Below are 16662 nucleotides of genomic sequence, written 5' to 3' on the forward strand. Positions count from 1 at the left end.
CAAGATCATCCCAGGGGCCGTAAAAAACCTTCTCGCGGGCCGGATGTGGCCCGCGGGCCTTGACTCTGACATATGTGTCTTAGAGGTTTATTCCTTGATGCAGAGGTCCAGGGTTCTAATCTAACCCAAGGCAAAGGGAAAAGCCCCAAAAAAGTCTTTAAAAAAAATTTGAAAGAACAGAATATGCTGCAAAGGGCAGCACATCAGGCAGTATGTATTTGTATAGTCTCTGTTTTCTTTTATAGTCAATTCATTGTCACATCAATGCCCAAAGACTTGACACAGGACAGCTCCTCTCAAAGTATGTTTTCATTTCTTAAGTGATCACCGAGAAATTCTTGGTGGTATATGGCCACCTTTTGGCGGAAGCAGGTACAGCACTTGATCTTGTTTTTAACTTTGCTGCATAAACTTCAGGTTTCACTTGAATTCTTCACTTTGTTTTTAGGTTTACGCCAGAGTTAGACTGTGAACACAAAACCTTTTATTTTGTTACAGAGAACGGACGTCATTGAGTTTCAAATTCTCCAATATCCAATGATTAAAATTGCCACAGATTAATTTAAGTATTTGATCAGTTTTCTTCTATCTAACTATATATGTTGCAGTTACATATTGTAAGGTATGAGCCATATTGTTCTAAAGCACAGTTGGTGAATCTTTCACTCTTGCCTTTTCTCTCTGTCGGTGAAAGTTTGTAGTTTTTTTACGCCCTGAAAATGTAGGATGAAGATGATTTTATTTAATACTTTACAACGCGTTCCAAATCATCATGCAAATTGGAATTCAGTGTCATAAACATAAAAAATGTAGTTTTTGAATCAAACACATTGCTGGTATTGTGTCTCTGGGCTCTTTGGTTTACTGAAATCAATAGCATACACCTGTGATAAGTAGTTCGCATAGTGAGCACAATTAAAAGAAAAATACTTAAGAATGACAGTCCACATTATTACACAGGCCACAGGTTTCAAGCAATATGGGGAAGAAAAAGGATCTCTCTTCTACAGAAAATCATCAAATTGTTTAGAAACATTAGACATTTCATGAAAAAGTAAGCTTGATCATCGTACTGTAAAGAGATTTGTGGCTGATTCAGAGCACAGACGGGTTTGTGCAAATAATTCCATAATGAGGAAGGTTATTGCCAAACAAATTCATCGGATTAAGAGAGCAGCTGCTAAACTGCCATACGAAGCAGCAAACAGGTAATTGAAGCTGTTGATGTCTCTGGAGTCCCGCAAACCTCAAGGTGTAGGATCCTTCATAGGCTTGCAGTTGTGCATGAACTTACTATTCAGCCCCCCGTAACCCATGCTCACAAGCAGAAATGGTTGCAATGTGCCCAGAAATACATGAAGACTAATTTTCAAACAGTCTTGTTTACTGATGAGTGCTGTGCAACCCTGGATGGTCCAGATGGAGTAATGTATGGCCACCATGTCCCAACAAGGCTGCAACGTCAGCAAGGAGGTGGCGGAGTCTTGTTTTGGGCCGGAATCATGGGGAGAGAGCTGGTAGGCCCCTTCAGGGTCCCTGAAGGTGTGAAAATGACCTCGGTAAAGTATATATAGTTTCTGACATGCATGACAATGCACCATCCCAAGCTGCATAGAATCCCTCTGCGTCATTGGCTGCTATAGGCATAAAAGGAGATAAACTCATGGTGTGGCCCCTATCTTCCCCTGACCTCAACCCTATTAAGAACCCTTGGAGCATCCTCAAGCAAAAGATCTATGAAAAAAAACAGCACCTCTGGGAGGCTATTTTGACATCCTGCGAAGAAATTCAAGCACAAACTCACAAGTTCAATGGATGCAAGAATTTTGAAGGTGATATCAAAGAAGGGGTCCTACGTTAACATGTAACTTGCTTTGTTAAGATGTGTTTGATTGAAATAGCTTTTGTTTTCAGTACATATGACCTCCTAATGCTGCAAGTTCAACAAATGACAATTTTCAGTTATTTAAAACCTATACAATGTTTTGCAACTCTGTTGTGCATAATTTGGAACAATGCATTTTGATTCTTTTATGACATTTTTTTTTCATTGGGTGGTTTGTTCAATGAAATTTGAATTATGGCTTGATGGTTGATGACTTAAATTATACTGACATTTGAATCCACTATTTAGGAAAATCTGTGTAAAATATAATTTGCATAATAATTTGGAACCTGGTGTATAAAGAAGATCATCCTTTTCCCCTGGTTCAAAATCAGGGCTTTGGTCCAACACAAATATTCTACTATAGGTGCTTTATCTATTGATAAGGGGGAGAAACTAATCATCAAAATAAACCAAAAGTCAATAAAGGCACCATGTATAAAAATCTAGAGCTTGTAATTATTTAATAATCATTTTTAACGTACTTATTTGGGTGACAGTTTGTTTATGGGGAAAACAAATTCATTTTTAGACTAAATTTAGTATTTATGACACCCACAAGGGTCCCCAAAATAAATTTAAGGGGTTGTGTGATGATTAGAGGAGAGCAGAAAAAATAACATTTCTAACACAGCTGTGCTTTTCCTTTCAATCTTTGCTTTTTCTAGTAAATCACTGAAGGTTTTTTTCTTCAAGACCCTAAATAACACAAGGAATGAAAAAACTGGAAACAACTGGAGGACAATAGAAACCTGTGCTGCAAAGGGAAAAGGACTGGCCGTGGTGATGAAAACTTCCACTTAACTAAAAGAGGAATTTATAATCCTGTATATTTGGAAAAGAAATTAGCATTAGTGCCAACATATGAAATTAAGTTTCCAAATCAATAATCATTTCAACCAAAGTAAAATAAATATTAACTCTTAAAACTTACTGCAACAAGCTTGTTCTAAAGATTACGCTATCTTTAAACTATAGTCGGTATTTGACATATTTGATCTTTTAAGACGTACATGTACATTTCTTGAAATGTTTCATCAAGAACCCAACATTTCCTCAAACATCTGGTTTTCAAAGAGGACACCAAGGAAAGGACTCAATTAAGAGTTATCCAAGTTTATTAATATTTTTTAAAACTAATATAAATCCCACAGAATATGATCCTGGTGCCTGTTAAGTCAATGAATGCATGGATACCTGCTTTAAGTACTGCATTTCAACACTCAATTCAAAATATTTTTTTTATTTTCCTTTTTAAATATCCATCAGAGTGGAAATACATGGCCTTAGTGCACTGTCATATTCACTACTATTCTCCTACCTTTTTCTCTCTTGTGCAAGTATATGCGAGTGAGTTAGTCAACAGTATTAGTGTTTTTCTTTCTGCAGCAGCCAAAATGGACACTGCTGCTCAACTACAGAGAGACAAAAGGGAGGGTGGATAAAATGGTTTGAAGTGTGAGAACAAACAGTAAATATTTATCCCAAATTGAGCTGTGTATTTCCCTCTGAACACACACACGCACACACACACACACACACAAATGCCACTGTCGGTATCGAATTGACAAAATGATCCCAGGTTGCAGGCTCACGTGAAATGTCTTACAAACGTGTAGACCTGAGATCATCTTACAGAAGCCAGGTTTACCATCATGAGCCGCCTCCCACAACAAAATGAAGAAAGGATTCACAGCAGGTCCCAACAATCGTTCAGTTTAGAAAGAACAGTCAAGAGAGGGAGGTGACATTCTTTTTCTTGTTCTCTAAAATACATCAGATGATGGTGCTAACGGTGTTATTAGTCAAATGAAGGTGCTGGAGGGAGGTGGATTCGTAGCAAAGCATGTGCATATTCTGGGAGGTGAGGTGAACATTGGAGTTTATTTCCACTCTAGAAATACTGGGTGTGCACTAATACAGCAGCTGATCTGTTAACATATTTCCCTAGTTAGGAATGTCTTGATTTACTTAAAAAACATATTTCACTACATCCACATCTTCTAAACTAATCAATACGATGATTGGTAAAATGAATCCTGCAATGTTTTGTTTTTTTTTAACTGGAGGGTCACATTCTAGTAAAGCAAGGCATTAGGTTTACAGAAATGCATCTTTACTAGAGCAGCTTTCCTCACCTGCGAGTTGTTAGGCTGTGTTAAGCCCACATTATATGTGCAAAGAAATGCATTGCAAGGAAACATGCAGAGAAACAAAACAAAAAATGACACTTGAGGAAACAATCAAAAGCTACATAAAAGCTTTATAAATACAATAAAATCTTAAACCCTTAATGGAGAATTCTAGCCGTAGTAATATGCGATAGCTGGCACTCTAGGCTCAATGCTTTTTTGTCAGGTGTTTTTTTATTTTCTCAAAGTAGAGCTGCGCAGGTAATTCATGCCATCTTTGGTTGACTGCAGTACTGAAGAGAAAATTAATATGATCTCAAAATAAATTTCCAACAAAAGGGGTTGTTTAAAAAAAACAAAAACAGCATCAACTCTCGGCAGACAGCTGCGCCTCAATGTCCACTCTGCAGATGGGGCACTTCTTATTGGTGAGGAGCCACTGGTCCACACACAGCTGATGGAAGAGGTGCATACATGGTAGGCGCCTGGTGGAGGGACACAGAGGCAAAGATTCAAACCAACAATTAACTGATTGAGATGAGCCAAAGACTGATACATGTGAGCTCCATTTTTGTCCAGAAAGTATTAAAAAAACATACCAGTGTGCCCCAACATTACATTGGGTGACATGTTCCTTCATTATCATGACGATTGGCACTGTGGTTTATTTTGATCAATCTCTGTCCTGCTGCTGTAAATACTCACTACAGCACAAAATCCACGGCTGAAAACAGCCCCCAATAAAATACACTACTCGCTTTTTTTTTTAGTTACACTTCTGTAACAAAAAAATATATATATATTTGTGACCCAAATTATTTAAAGATTTTCATTTTTATTCTAACTTCATTAAAAGTTATTGTAGGTATATAGATTTATTGCTGCTGTGCAGTCAGGTACTGAGGATTAGACACATGTGCAGTTCTGATGAATCTTTTGAGTCACAAGCCAAAGCGATGTGTGATCACTTCAGAGTGAGGTGATATGGGTAGGAATTACTGGACAATTATCTCAATAATGTACTATGTAAGTTCAGCAGTTACTTACTCAAACCTAGGTCTAGAGACACCTCTTCTCAGGGCCTTGCATTCATATCCACTTACAGTCCTATTTCAAAGCCAGTTAAACAAATAGTGTGTAAGCACTGGCACATATTGAAAAGTGACCCTCAAATTGCTAGCTCATTTCAAAGTCTGCTGAGATATTTTTCGTAAGAGGTGGTCTGACTTAAGAGATCACTTAGTGAAGTCATATTTACATATAAGACCTACTCATTTTCTGTCTTAGATCCCTAGTGGAAATGTTCCTTGTCCTACCTGCATAAACTGTTACTCTATGATTAAGGGTAATAAATTCACCCATCGCACCCAAGTCTGGTGCTGACATCAAGGTCAGGGGCAGAGTCACATGTGAAGCCAAGTTTGTGTCTTACCTGTTAATATGTCCATGTAATTTGTATTATGTTGGGACAATAAAAAGAGAGTTAAAAACCTGAATTGCTTTAACTGTCTTTTCATTTCAAACTCTTTGAAGTTCATTCATATTTTTTTTTTTTTCAATTTAAAGGTTTTTCCATTAGTTTTTTATTTTCTTCATTCCGTGTCTGGATATGAGTCTTAATTTCAATTTAGTAAATTTTTGATAGTTTTCAGAGCAGTCTTTGTGTGCTCATTCTTCAAAAAAGGTTTTGTCTTTATAGATTTAGTTTAATTTTTACAGTAGTTTTAGTTGGGGCCATATATAGTGCTTTGGATATACATACTGTAGCTACATAAAGACACAAAATGGATGATTGGACAACTGTTGAATTAGCAAGGATGTTTATTGTTTAATCTCTGCATTGCTTTAGTGTCTGACAGGAAGTAATTGTAGGCATAGAGCCATCTCCAGAGGCCAGTATTTTGAAGCAAGATTTGCAACGACAAGGTAACTTCAGGTTCACCCAGGGTTTTGTGTATCCTGATGGCGGATCACTTGTTACCGGGTTGAATCACCGTGGTAACTTATACTGAACGCCTAACCTGGCAGGGAGCAGGTTATATTGGAGATTAGAGATTAACTGGTGTGAAAGTATTGCCTACCGACCAATCAATATTCGGCTGATAATGGTGTCAACGTTCTTACAAGACACAGCATGCGTGGGACCGTGGTTGTTAGGGTTAGTGAAGCCGGGTAATTAAAATAAATCCAGGGCATGTTGACCCTGATTCATAGTACAGACCCCACGCCTCTGGAGTGACGATGTTATGTTTGTTCTAGTTCTATAAAAAATTAAATAAAATAAAAACTCAAAGTGTTTGTGTCCATGTTTAAGTTTACTTTATTTTTCTGGTTGGTTTCTTTGGCCTGATAATGTAGTTTTACTTGGATTTTATGACATTTTAGTTAGTTATAGGATATATAGGATAGTTGCAGATGATATACTCCACCTGTGCAGTATTGGTTGTATAGTTAAACCCACCTGTGTATGGAGTATTGTTTGTAATTGCCTGTGCACACGCTGGGAAGGAGCGCTGCCCGAAACGTCCATTATGTGGCAATACATTCAATCAAATTGGAGTGCTGTCCTAGTAGCTTTATTTATGATTATTCACATTTAGGATCCAAGACCCAGCCTCCAAAGCTTTCTAAGTATCTACTTGAGTTGAGCGCATCCAGTCCTATTTTTTTTATCGGTGATTGTAAATAATTTAGCAAAACCTCTTCTTTCTTTTTTTTACCTTTATTCTTTTTCCTTTTAAAACTTTTAAAATGTTTAAAAAAAAAGAAAAAAATAATTATTCTGAATTAGAATGGTTTCCTTTTTTACCAACAGAGGGCAGGAAATCCTTTCAAAAAAACCTGAGTGAGTGCCAAAAACACAGTTCCATTAGGCCGGTAATATTTAAGGCACTCTGGGGTTTTCTGTTGATTACTCTACCTTGGGGTTTAAAATAATATATATCTCAAGAGAGAGACAGTGGCAAAATGGAACAACTACACCTGCCATCCCACTTGTCACACCCCTGAAAGCATAATTGAACACACCCAAAACTGTAAGCAACAAACAGCATCAACACCCAGGAGGGGAGCTATTTACCTGACGTCCTCCCCCTCCTCCAGTATTGACAGACAGATGGTGCATTTTTCTTCTGTGTCTTCATCTGCCCCCTCATCTTCATCCTGCTTACCATGCAGCTTTCTCTGTTTGTGAGAAACATTTGGAAACATAATTTTTTATATGCAGCATAGACCGGTAGCTGCTTCATTACATAATATCCTATCAATCCACTCTCTGTTTAACACGTTAAAACTGCTCAAATTAAACACTTTGGTAACAAGTACATATTAAGTTTATTTAAAGACATAATATTGCCTATAAAGAGGTAACAATATTTAGTACAAACATTTCAACAGAAAACATTAAAAAATTCCTTTGGGGACAGAGAGAATGGTCATTTTGTCTTGAAAACAGAAAGAACTTTCTACATAGTCTCTATGCTAAACAAATGAAAATTATCCAAATCAAGTTACTCTAGAGCCGAATTCCCTGGCCCCCAAGACTAATACTAACATCTACTGTACATGTGAGCAGAGACATGTTTCCAAATTGATTTGTTCATTATTTCTCACCGATTCTGGGGTTGCGTGCATATTTTTCCCAATAGATGCCCAAGCTTCAGGGGTTAACTGTTGGTCAATGTCTCTCTCCAACACCTTCTGTATTGGGTGGCAGGGTGTTAGATTGCTTGTTTCGATACATTTAGAAAACTTCTAAGGTAACTTTTCCTCATCATTGTCTTCACAGCTGCAATCGAAAACACACTACAGTATTTGGCTAAACATCAGACGTTTGAAATGAGCACAAAAGACCACTGTGCACTCTGCCCCAGAATAAACTGTAACAGACATGCACGACCATTTACAGTATCTGCGGAATTCAATAAACAATATACACATACCTACACACACATTCATAAATCCTCACCTTTTTGTACTTGTGTGGGTACGTGCACCTCTCTATGGTTCCCTGAGAGGCTCCTCGGTTCACAGTCCCCAATCTTTCCTCTAAATGCAGCAAGTCCTGAGTGGATGCAGAATAAACAACGCGCTATGAGAATCAACATGTGGATCAAACCCCCAACATTACCATCGATTGGCGATTTGATCTGCGATTTGAAGTGACAGCTGCCTGGCGTTAAACAACCTTGAGTTAGAGCTGTCTAATTAATCAAATTTTGATCACAAAACAATGTTGTGTTTGCACATTACGTTGTGCCAGTAAACTCTTACTTTGTCTTGTGTTCTGAATGAAAAACTATTTAATTGTTTTTTTAAGTTCAATTAAATATGCACTTCCACTACAGCATTATATCCTACTTTCCCTATGACAGCTGTGGACTGTGTATCTTGAAAACAGGGCGATTGTAACGATGCACCAGACTTTGGCTCGATCGGTTCACGATTTTTTACCCACGATTTGATAGAAACCTTGATTCTTAACTTTTTTTTTGGGGGGGGGGTGCGTTAACTCTAGCGGTGATGAGTCAAGCAGTTATAAAGTTAATGTTAATGATGGCAGTGATGAATGAAACTGGACTGATAAAAACTAATTTAGCAACTGTAAAATAAAAAAAACAGGCCTCACCTCATAGGTTCTTCCAAAGCCAGTCATTCTAGATGAGATGTACCGAATGTGCGGATAGGTCACTTCAGATATGCCAGTGTGCTGTGGGGGACAGAAGAAAACATTTTGTTTAACTTTGGAAACATTTTTATTTTACTAATCTGAGCATGTCTGTTTAATCAACAAATACACTTCTTTGAGTGAGAAAGGGAGGGAGCTTCCTGGAAGAAGAACAGTGGAAGTCTTGCCCAGGCAGCTCCAAGATAACTAAACTTATCTTCTGCCTTCTGCTTAGAAGTAGTGAATTTACAGCCCACAGCAAATTATTACAATATAGTTTCTATCTTTTATTTCATATCTAGTGTGGGCAAAAAAAAAAGAGTTGTTGAACATTTTGAATCCGTCGGTAGTGTAGTTACTGCGTATTAGTTAACTAACTTGACTTGTTTACAATATTAAGTGAACATTTTTGTCACCCTGAACATCCCGCCAAACCCTGTTCCAATATCTGGCAGCTATATAAAGCGTTGCTTGATAGTCTATTTGGAAGGTGGAAAATGATTTGACTGACAAAAGTCTGAGTCGAGTACAGCCTTAGAATCAAAACAGTAAAGTTGAGGGTTAGACAGCTTAACAAGTCAAAGCTTAATATAAAGCTCTGTAAAGCTGAGAGGAGCTGCAGATTGGAACGTTAACTCTTTGTAGGTACATCGTTATGATTGACTCTTTTCGCATATAGAAATATAGATCATCATCATATTAACTATAACCTGTGTAAGTGGCAATGGCAGTTCTAAAATTAAACTTAAGTTGAGTTTTAACAAGATAATTTTTTTTTAAAGGAAATTAGAGAGGCCCTTTGAATGTGTTTATGTGGCAAATATGTAATGATGAAGGTCATGGATGTACGCAAAGTAAAATTAATGAACTCTGCCTAGACTTATCAAAAATTCCCTTGCATATCCTTAGGTTCTACTTTTCTACCCTCTAATTCTGAGCATGCATGCTGTTAGGAACTGTGGCTCTGCTCAAAGCATTTGCAAAACAGCATCCTGACTGTACTGCATTGATGCTACAGAGGAGAACTGGTTGAAGAAGTCAACTAATGTTTGGATGTTTGAGGGGGACCAAGAAAAAAAAACATCAGAAAACTGTTGTCTATATTTGCGCAGGATCTGTCTCAAAGCTTGCGGATTTGTTGAGTTTGCAATTGAAATGCCTGATAAGATACTATTAATTGCTAATACATTATTCATGCGGTTCACTAAACCATCCTTGAAATAACTGATGTTATAAATAAGGGGCCTACACCATTAATCAGACTTCATTTAAAAGTAATTCTTTCCCATTTATGCTAATGTATGCATGTGTGCCGAGAGGTTCCCTCACCATGAAGGGGATGGGGAAGTGGTGCAGTCTGGGGGGAGGGTGGTAGTGGGGCAGGTGGGAGTGCAGGTGCCCTGAAGGGTACGGTGCCACAGTCACTCCAGCCTCAATGCCAAGCTCCCTGTTGACAAACACATAAGAAGTGAACGGTCATCATTGCATCAAAACCTTCACATGATCACGATCTGAACGTAACACCAAGGAACCTTACAATTACATTAAGCTGACATTAAACTGAAACCAGACATCTGCCAAACCTCATGCCTCGGATACTGACCATGCTGTTCTCTGCTCAGGCTGGCGAGGGTGGGAAGACATAGTTTGTGGCACATGGATGTGGTGTCCGTGGCCGTAGTTGGGGTGCATTCTGTGGGGGTGTGGAGGTGGACGCTCATGCGCTCGTCTGCACGGAAAGGAGAATACAGGTTCACGGCTGGAGTTGTATCTTTTATGCTAAAATGAATACTCAGGATGAGAATAACACCAGCTGGGTGATGGAGGTACTCACGTCGGGTGCTGCATCATTCTGCGCCTCTGGACCTCCATCCTCTGCAGCATCTCGTGTTGATGGAGCCTCTGCACAGACGCCCCCAGCGCCGGCATATGGTGCGGCAGGGACTGGTGATCCGTAGGCAGGTGCTGGGCAAGTGGGGCACTTGAACCAGAGAGGTGGTGGGTAGACAGAGGAGGGGGAGGGGCAGGGGGCACGGCGTGGCTAGAGGGGTGAGACGCCAGCGGCGGATGAAAGGTGACAGTGTGGGGAAGGACATAATCGCCTTGTGGAGGGGGCTGAGGTGTAAGCTGGGGGTTCCCATGGGAATGAGGACAGGCAGAGGAGGGCTGATGATGCAGTGAGCGTGCTAGAGAGCCATCTAGGTTGAAGGAAAAAGAAAAGGAAAAATTTACATAAAAAAAGGAAAACATCTTTAAATTCTAAAGGATGCTCTATGTTTTTGTTATTGTTAACAAATGCCATGGAAAGACCAAATCCAACAATGTGTGAGTCTCTCGCAACACTTTTCCAACCTGTCTGCGGCACTCAGCTCCAAGTCTATTAATTCTTACTGAAGGAATGCATATTGTAGATAAGATACACACATACACACATACATTTACTTTCATTTAAAAAAAAAAAAAGGCCTTAGTGAGTCTTTACCGCAGCAGAAAGGTGCATTGCAGTGCCCAAGTTCAATGTAATAAAGAAACATGTAAGTTAGTAATTTCTGGATACACAGCTCCCTCTTTTTGTCTTGTGCCAAGTGTGATGTTTTAGAGCTAACAATGGAGCTCTACAGCACCGAGGATTAAGCTACATCAGGCTTTGGCTACACAGGATATACTTGCTAATAGGATCAGATTGTTTTTTGGTGTTGCTAATTTAGTGGGATTTGTTATCATTAATATTAGATATATTTAATAATAAGGTCACCAGACAGATTCTTGTTTACTTAACTACAAAAACCACAGAGTTCTACATTTGTACTTTATACTAGCAGACAAACATCTCGGCTCATCGTGTTAAAGATGATGCCTTTGTAGCATTTTATGTTGTTGTTGTTGACGACACAAACCTTCTCTGTTCTCTGGCAAAGACAAACGATCTGAGTTCACGACTGAGTCATCCACTTAACATTTATTTATTTATTCTTTTGTTTTAGCTTCCTTTTGATGCAGACTTCCTTGCTACTTGTCCAAGCAGCAGTACAATGAGGAGGAGAGGCAGGCAGGAGAGAGGTGAACGTGGGCACCAGCAGCAACTAACTCTCTTACTACATCGCCTCCAGAGAAGCTAGTCACACTGCTTTAATCTCCATACTGAGCTATTCTGAGTAGAATGAGCAATTAACTACTTCTGCTTGCTGGTACAGTTCCCACAGCACTTGGCACATTAACCACCAGGCTCTGTTAATTACTATTAGCATTAGGTTTTAGAAGTGCAGCTGTCTGCCAATTTTCACAAGTACGACAACACTGCACATGAGTGAATTTTTTTTAAATGCAGTAGCAGACACTTGAAAGTCCAACTGAAATTAAGTTGCATTGTATTTGTCTGCTACCTCATACATGTCTGCTCTTTAAATGACTGTTCCTTTGTTCTCCTTTGAGGTAAAAAACAGAAATCCAAATGGAGAAATTTTATATTTTATATTTTTTTGCTTGCATTTAACGGAATACCGTCCAGTCTTGTAATTGATCGAGACCTTGTTTCAATGCAGGCAATCAAATCTTGATAAAGCAGAAATATCAGTGTTTTATCTAGCTCTTACACAACACAAGAGCCACACGTTTTAAACAGAAAACAATACATTTAATAAACACGTTGACATTATCTTTTACTACAAAAAGGGATGACTAAATGTGATTTTAGTTGGACTTTAAAAAAGGTGCTATACTCACAGGAGGGGTGCATGTAATGTCTGCAGGGCTGGGGTTGTGTTTGTGGTTGTGGCTGAGCCACCATGGAGGAGCTGAACGAGTCCACCACAGCTGGCTGGCTGGGCCCAGGGGTGGCCTGGGAAACGTAGGCAGGAGGCCGTGAGGTGGAGCCTGGGCAGCACGGGTCAAAGGCCGAGGTACTGCCATGGAAACTGGCCCCATTGTTTCCTCCGCTCCGAACACTGCTGTTGCTCAGGTCTACTGGCAGAGTTTGCTGTGGAAAGAAGGCGGAGATGTTATAAAAAGAAGAGGGACAAATTTCTACTGTGGAATGCTAAATGAGTCATGCACAAGCCATACAGAATTCAAGCCATACAGTATACCATGTACAATGAAATAGTCTTTTCACTGTTGCATTTCTCTTTCTGAGTCTAAAAAATAAATAGGAGGGACCTTTGTGTATTCGGTGTCCCTCAATCTCAAGCTAAATGCTCTTTCAAGATACAGCGTGCATCATCATTAGTGACGATGAATGCCGGACCATGACCTTCACTAACTGAGGGGGTGGAGGGGAGGATGATGCATAGTGAAGCTTTGACAAAGTATAGGAGGAAGTTAGCACAGTATAAAATCATGGCCGCAAGACAATTTAAGCTTTCATACTTGAAGTGAGACACAATGCAATAACTTAATTACTACTTGTCCTAGATTCATTTTGTTGCGCTTTCAACACTAATTATTGATCTTAATATTTGCCTCAAAACCAGAACCGTTCTCAGGAACGGCCTTTTCAAGTTTCCAGTTACACACATTCACAAATTGAAGCTGTCCAGTAAAGCACACAGTTGGATCTGAGCAGTTGGGGGTTAAGGTCCTTGATTTTACTTTCCTCACCAAGATTTGACCCAGCAGTCCAGAGATTGGACCAGCAACCTTCCAGTCACAAGCCCACACTATACTAAACTAAAAGTTTACGTTTAATTAATTTGGTGGCCAAGGATACCACAGTAAAGTAGACAGCAAAAACAGCAATTATTTAAAAAAACTATTGAATGCAGCATGGGCATACCTGGTCGTGGTAGTGGGCTGTGTTGCTACTACTACTGTTGCTGCTGCTGCTGACTCCAGTGCAGGATGCGGGCAGAGCACTGGGTCGCTCCATGGGGCAGCTCGGCTCTTGAAAGGGCAGGGTGCCCGGGGGCTGTGGTGCTGGGTGATGGACATGGTGGATGAAGTGGTGAGCGTTGCCGTGACTGTGACCGTGCTGAGAGCCACTGGTCTGCTGAGAGGACGACGCTTGCAAGCAGCTTGAATGGGAGTGGCTCAGGGACAGGTGACCGGGGGAAGGGCCCCCACATGGGGAGTGCTGCTGACAGCAGGATGGGAGTCTGGGCATTGCCGTGCCTGCGTTTTCTCCTGTACCTGACAAACCTGGTCTGCTGTCATCTGATAGGAGTAAGATAGATGAAAAATGTATGATGATACAGCAGGTTAGCATTTTAAAGGGCAAAGAAAATGGAGAAAAATGACTACATGACATAGAATGTGAAGGAATGCGCCATCGTTTGATGAAAAAGGGATATTCACCGTCTCCTCCATGTGTACAGTATATAGGTGGGCAAACTCATTTTTGTTTCAGTGCGTGTCTCACCACCGCTAGCTTAGCTTACTGTAGTGAATGGAATCCTATGTTGCCGGTTAGCATGTTGTGAGTAAAAGGGACTCAACTACATCAAGAACAAAACCTAATTACTTCTTTTAGCCTGCAAATTTACAACGAGTACACATAGCATTGCAGATTAAGACTAGATGATTTCCTAGGCAGATACTAAGTTGGAACTATATTGGGTGGAAGAAGGCTACAGTCAAAGCACTGCTACTTGGGCACAGAGATATCACACAGCACCTAAAAAAAACAACTTCCGTCAACATACCGGCATGAATATTAGCTGGCTATATTTCCTACAGTAGGCAGTGAAAGGCGGTGAACAATGCGGATTTTGTGAGCGACAAAGAGGATGACTTCTCAGACAGTCAAGATCTAGAAGCATACCTCTACGAACCAGTTTTCAGAAGAGGAGCTGAGTGCTTTGATAACTGAACGACAGGAGGAGAGAGTCGTCTAATCTTCATCAACATTACTATTTGTACCCATTGTGAATATGCAGGCCACAAGAAATAATTACTTGTTTGTTTTTTTGGGTCACTTTTACTCATGACATGCTAACCGGCAACACATGATTCCATTCACTACGCTAAGTTAGCGGCGGCGCTGCCGGACTAAGACAATGCATGCACTGAGACAAAAATGGTTTGCCCACGTATATAGATATAGAGGAGATGGTGAATAACCATATTTCAACAAACGGTGACGTATTCCTTTAAGTATATCAGAGAGTATATCAAATATATCAGCAGCCTAAAAGAAGTCATTTTGAACCCAAGCTGCTTCTCAGCAAAAGATACAAAATGATATGATCTACAGCAGCTGGTTTCAACCTGCCATGTCCTGGCTTACCCTCTGTGGCGTTGCGAGTAGAGCCACTTGGCCTCTGTGTGTGCATACTTTCAGGTATTGAGCCTCGGCAGCTAGTGGAAGTGCCAGGGGCATCATTGAGCTCTGAGGTAGAGGCATGATGGGAAGATGATGAAGAAGACGACCTGACTGTTTGAGGGTGAATGCTGCTAGAGGTTGTTGGCACAACTGAGAGATCTGTGGAAGAAGAAGGACTCATGACAACAGTGCTCAGAGGGAGATCATTTAAAAAGGAGAGAAATAAAAGAGCAGACAACTCCTTGACAAAACAACTTGATTGACATTTCTTGAGTTACTGACAGAAATGAGAATTTCTGATACAAAAATATTTAATTTATAAATATTTCATAATTAAATCTAAATCTAAAAGGAGATTGGTCTATATGTACAGTATATATGTGCATTTTGTTTGTGAAACCATCCTGCTATTAATGAAATGTCTTTTATGCTAAGTTAGTTTTCAAATACATACAATACATATTATAATACATATTTACAATAATAGTTGACCAAACTATGAATTTATTTTATTATATTTATTATTATTTGTAGATTAATAGACATGATTTTCACAAATTATGTCACAATCTAAAATCTAAATCTGTCTGGAAGAAATAGCCCCAGTGTGAACTGTAGCATGTGTGTATCTGCAGAGGCTTAGCAGCCGAGAGGAGCAGACCTTATTAGCATTACAGAGTGTGCACTACATCTGCTTTTCATATTCACAAATTAATTTCCCCTCATTCTCCTAAGAAATGCAAAGGCATTTATACTTTGTGCTCTACCATTTTACTATATATCATGGGCGTGGGCTAATAAAGAGTCACACAAATGTCTAATGTTATGAAGCAGGGCCCTTTTACAGAAAAAAAGTACAAGGTGGTTAATGTTAGTGGCTTATCACAGAGTGGTTAATTGATGCACATTAGAGTTAATATTAAAGCATAATACAATTATAACAATTTTAAATATTATTTTTGCAAAGGGCTTCCCACATTTGTAAAACTATATTTTATGATTGCTCCGTCTTTGGCATGGCATTTTAGGGGCTAAGGTATTTTCCCCATTTTTTGTGTAAACCCTTAATCTTGCAAACTGTTTATATGAGAATTTTTCAAATGCTACTACTCTCGTCATCTCACAAGCCTATTTTTGGATTGATAATTGTACCCCTCTACTCTCAGAAGAATCTGTCTGGCTATCACTAAACTAGTTTGGACCAAACTTCTTGTCTGCTCATCTATCCCTCTAAAAATTGACCCATATCCCAGAACAAATGATCTTGAGCTGAATGGAAATATGGTCCCCGCAGTCCAACAAATGTTATCATATATCCTTGTCCAAAAACTCCTGGACCTCATCACAGGACAATAGGACATGGGACAATCGGTCGTCCTCCATCTTACATTTCCAACAATTTGGTGTGTCTCCTAATCCAAGTCTAAACAATTTAGAAGTAGTTAAATGGAATAATAATCATTTTAAAATAATATTTTTTCAGTTAATCTTAAACTGAACAAGGCGGACCCTGACATAGCGTGACATAGTTTTAGCATATGTTTATTCTTACCATCTTCATCGACAGTGAGGTCCACCACCTCCCCAGCATTCTGACGCAGTGGTTGGATGACAGTGGATATTCTGTGACGTCCACGTGGCTCCTGGAGACGATTCTGGGAGCAACTACTAGCCCAAATCCTGCTAAGACCCACTGACCGTGACCTGTACAAATAAAGAAAAA

At 39.5% G+C, this 16662-nt stretch overlaps 1 protein-coding gene across 4 annotated transcripts in view; it reads right to left on the reverse strand.

Moving 5' to 3' along the window:
• Positions 1-2985: 2985 nt before the first annotated feature.
• rnf111 (ring finger protein 111) overlaps positions 2986-16662 on the reverse strand; it is a 32233-nt gene continuing 18556 nt past the window's right edge. For 3 of the 4 annotated variants that reach the window (XM_034870474.1, XM_034870464.1, XM_034870481.1), the window contains 12 exons: positions 16492-16643; positions 14904-15098; positions 13455-13831; positions 12407-12659; positions 10518-10881; positions 10287-10412; positions 10013-10130; positions 8645-8725; positions 7985-8080; positions 7630-7716; positions 7097-7200; positions 2986-4502 (listed from right to left, as the gene is read on the reverse strand). In XM_034870474.1, coding sequence (XP_034726365.1) covers positions 4385-4502; positions 7097-7200; positions 7630-7716; positions 7985-8080; positions 8645-8725; positions 10013-10130; positions 10287-10412; positions 10518-10881; positions 12407-12659; positions 13455-13831; positions 14904-15098; positions 16492-16643 — 2071 coding nt within the window. In that variant the 3' untranslated portion in view covers positions 2986-4384. The remainder of the gene's footprint in view (positions 4503-7096; positions 7201-7629; positions 7717-7984; positions 8081-8644; positions 8726-10012; positions 10131-10286; positions 10413-10517; positions 10882-12406; positions 12660-13454; positions 13832-14903; positions 15099-16491; positions 16644-16662) is intronic. The other variant, XM_034870490.1, reaches the window with a different exon arrangement.

This window comes from Etheostoma cragini, chromosome 1 (assembly GCF_013103735.1).
Source record: "Etheostoma cragini isolate CJK2018 chromosome 1, CSU_Ecrag_1.0, whole genome shotgun sequence".
Taxonomy (NCBI): Eukaryota; Metazoa; Chordata; class Actinopteri; order Perciformes; family Percidae; genus Etheostoma; species Etheostoma cragini.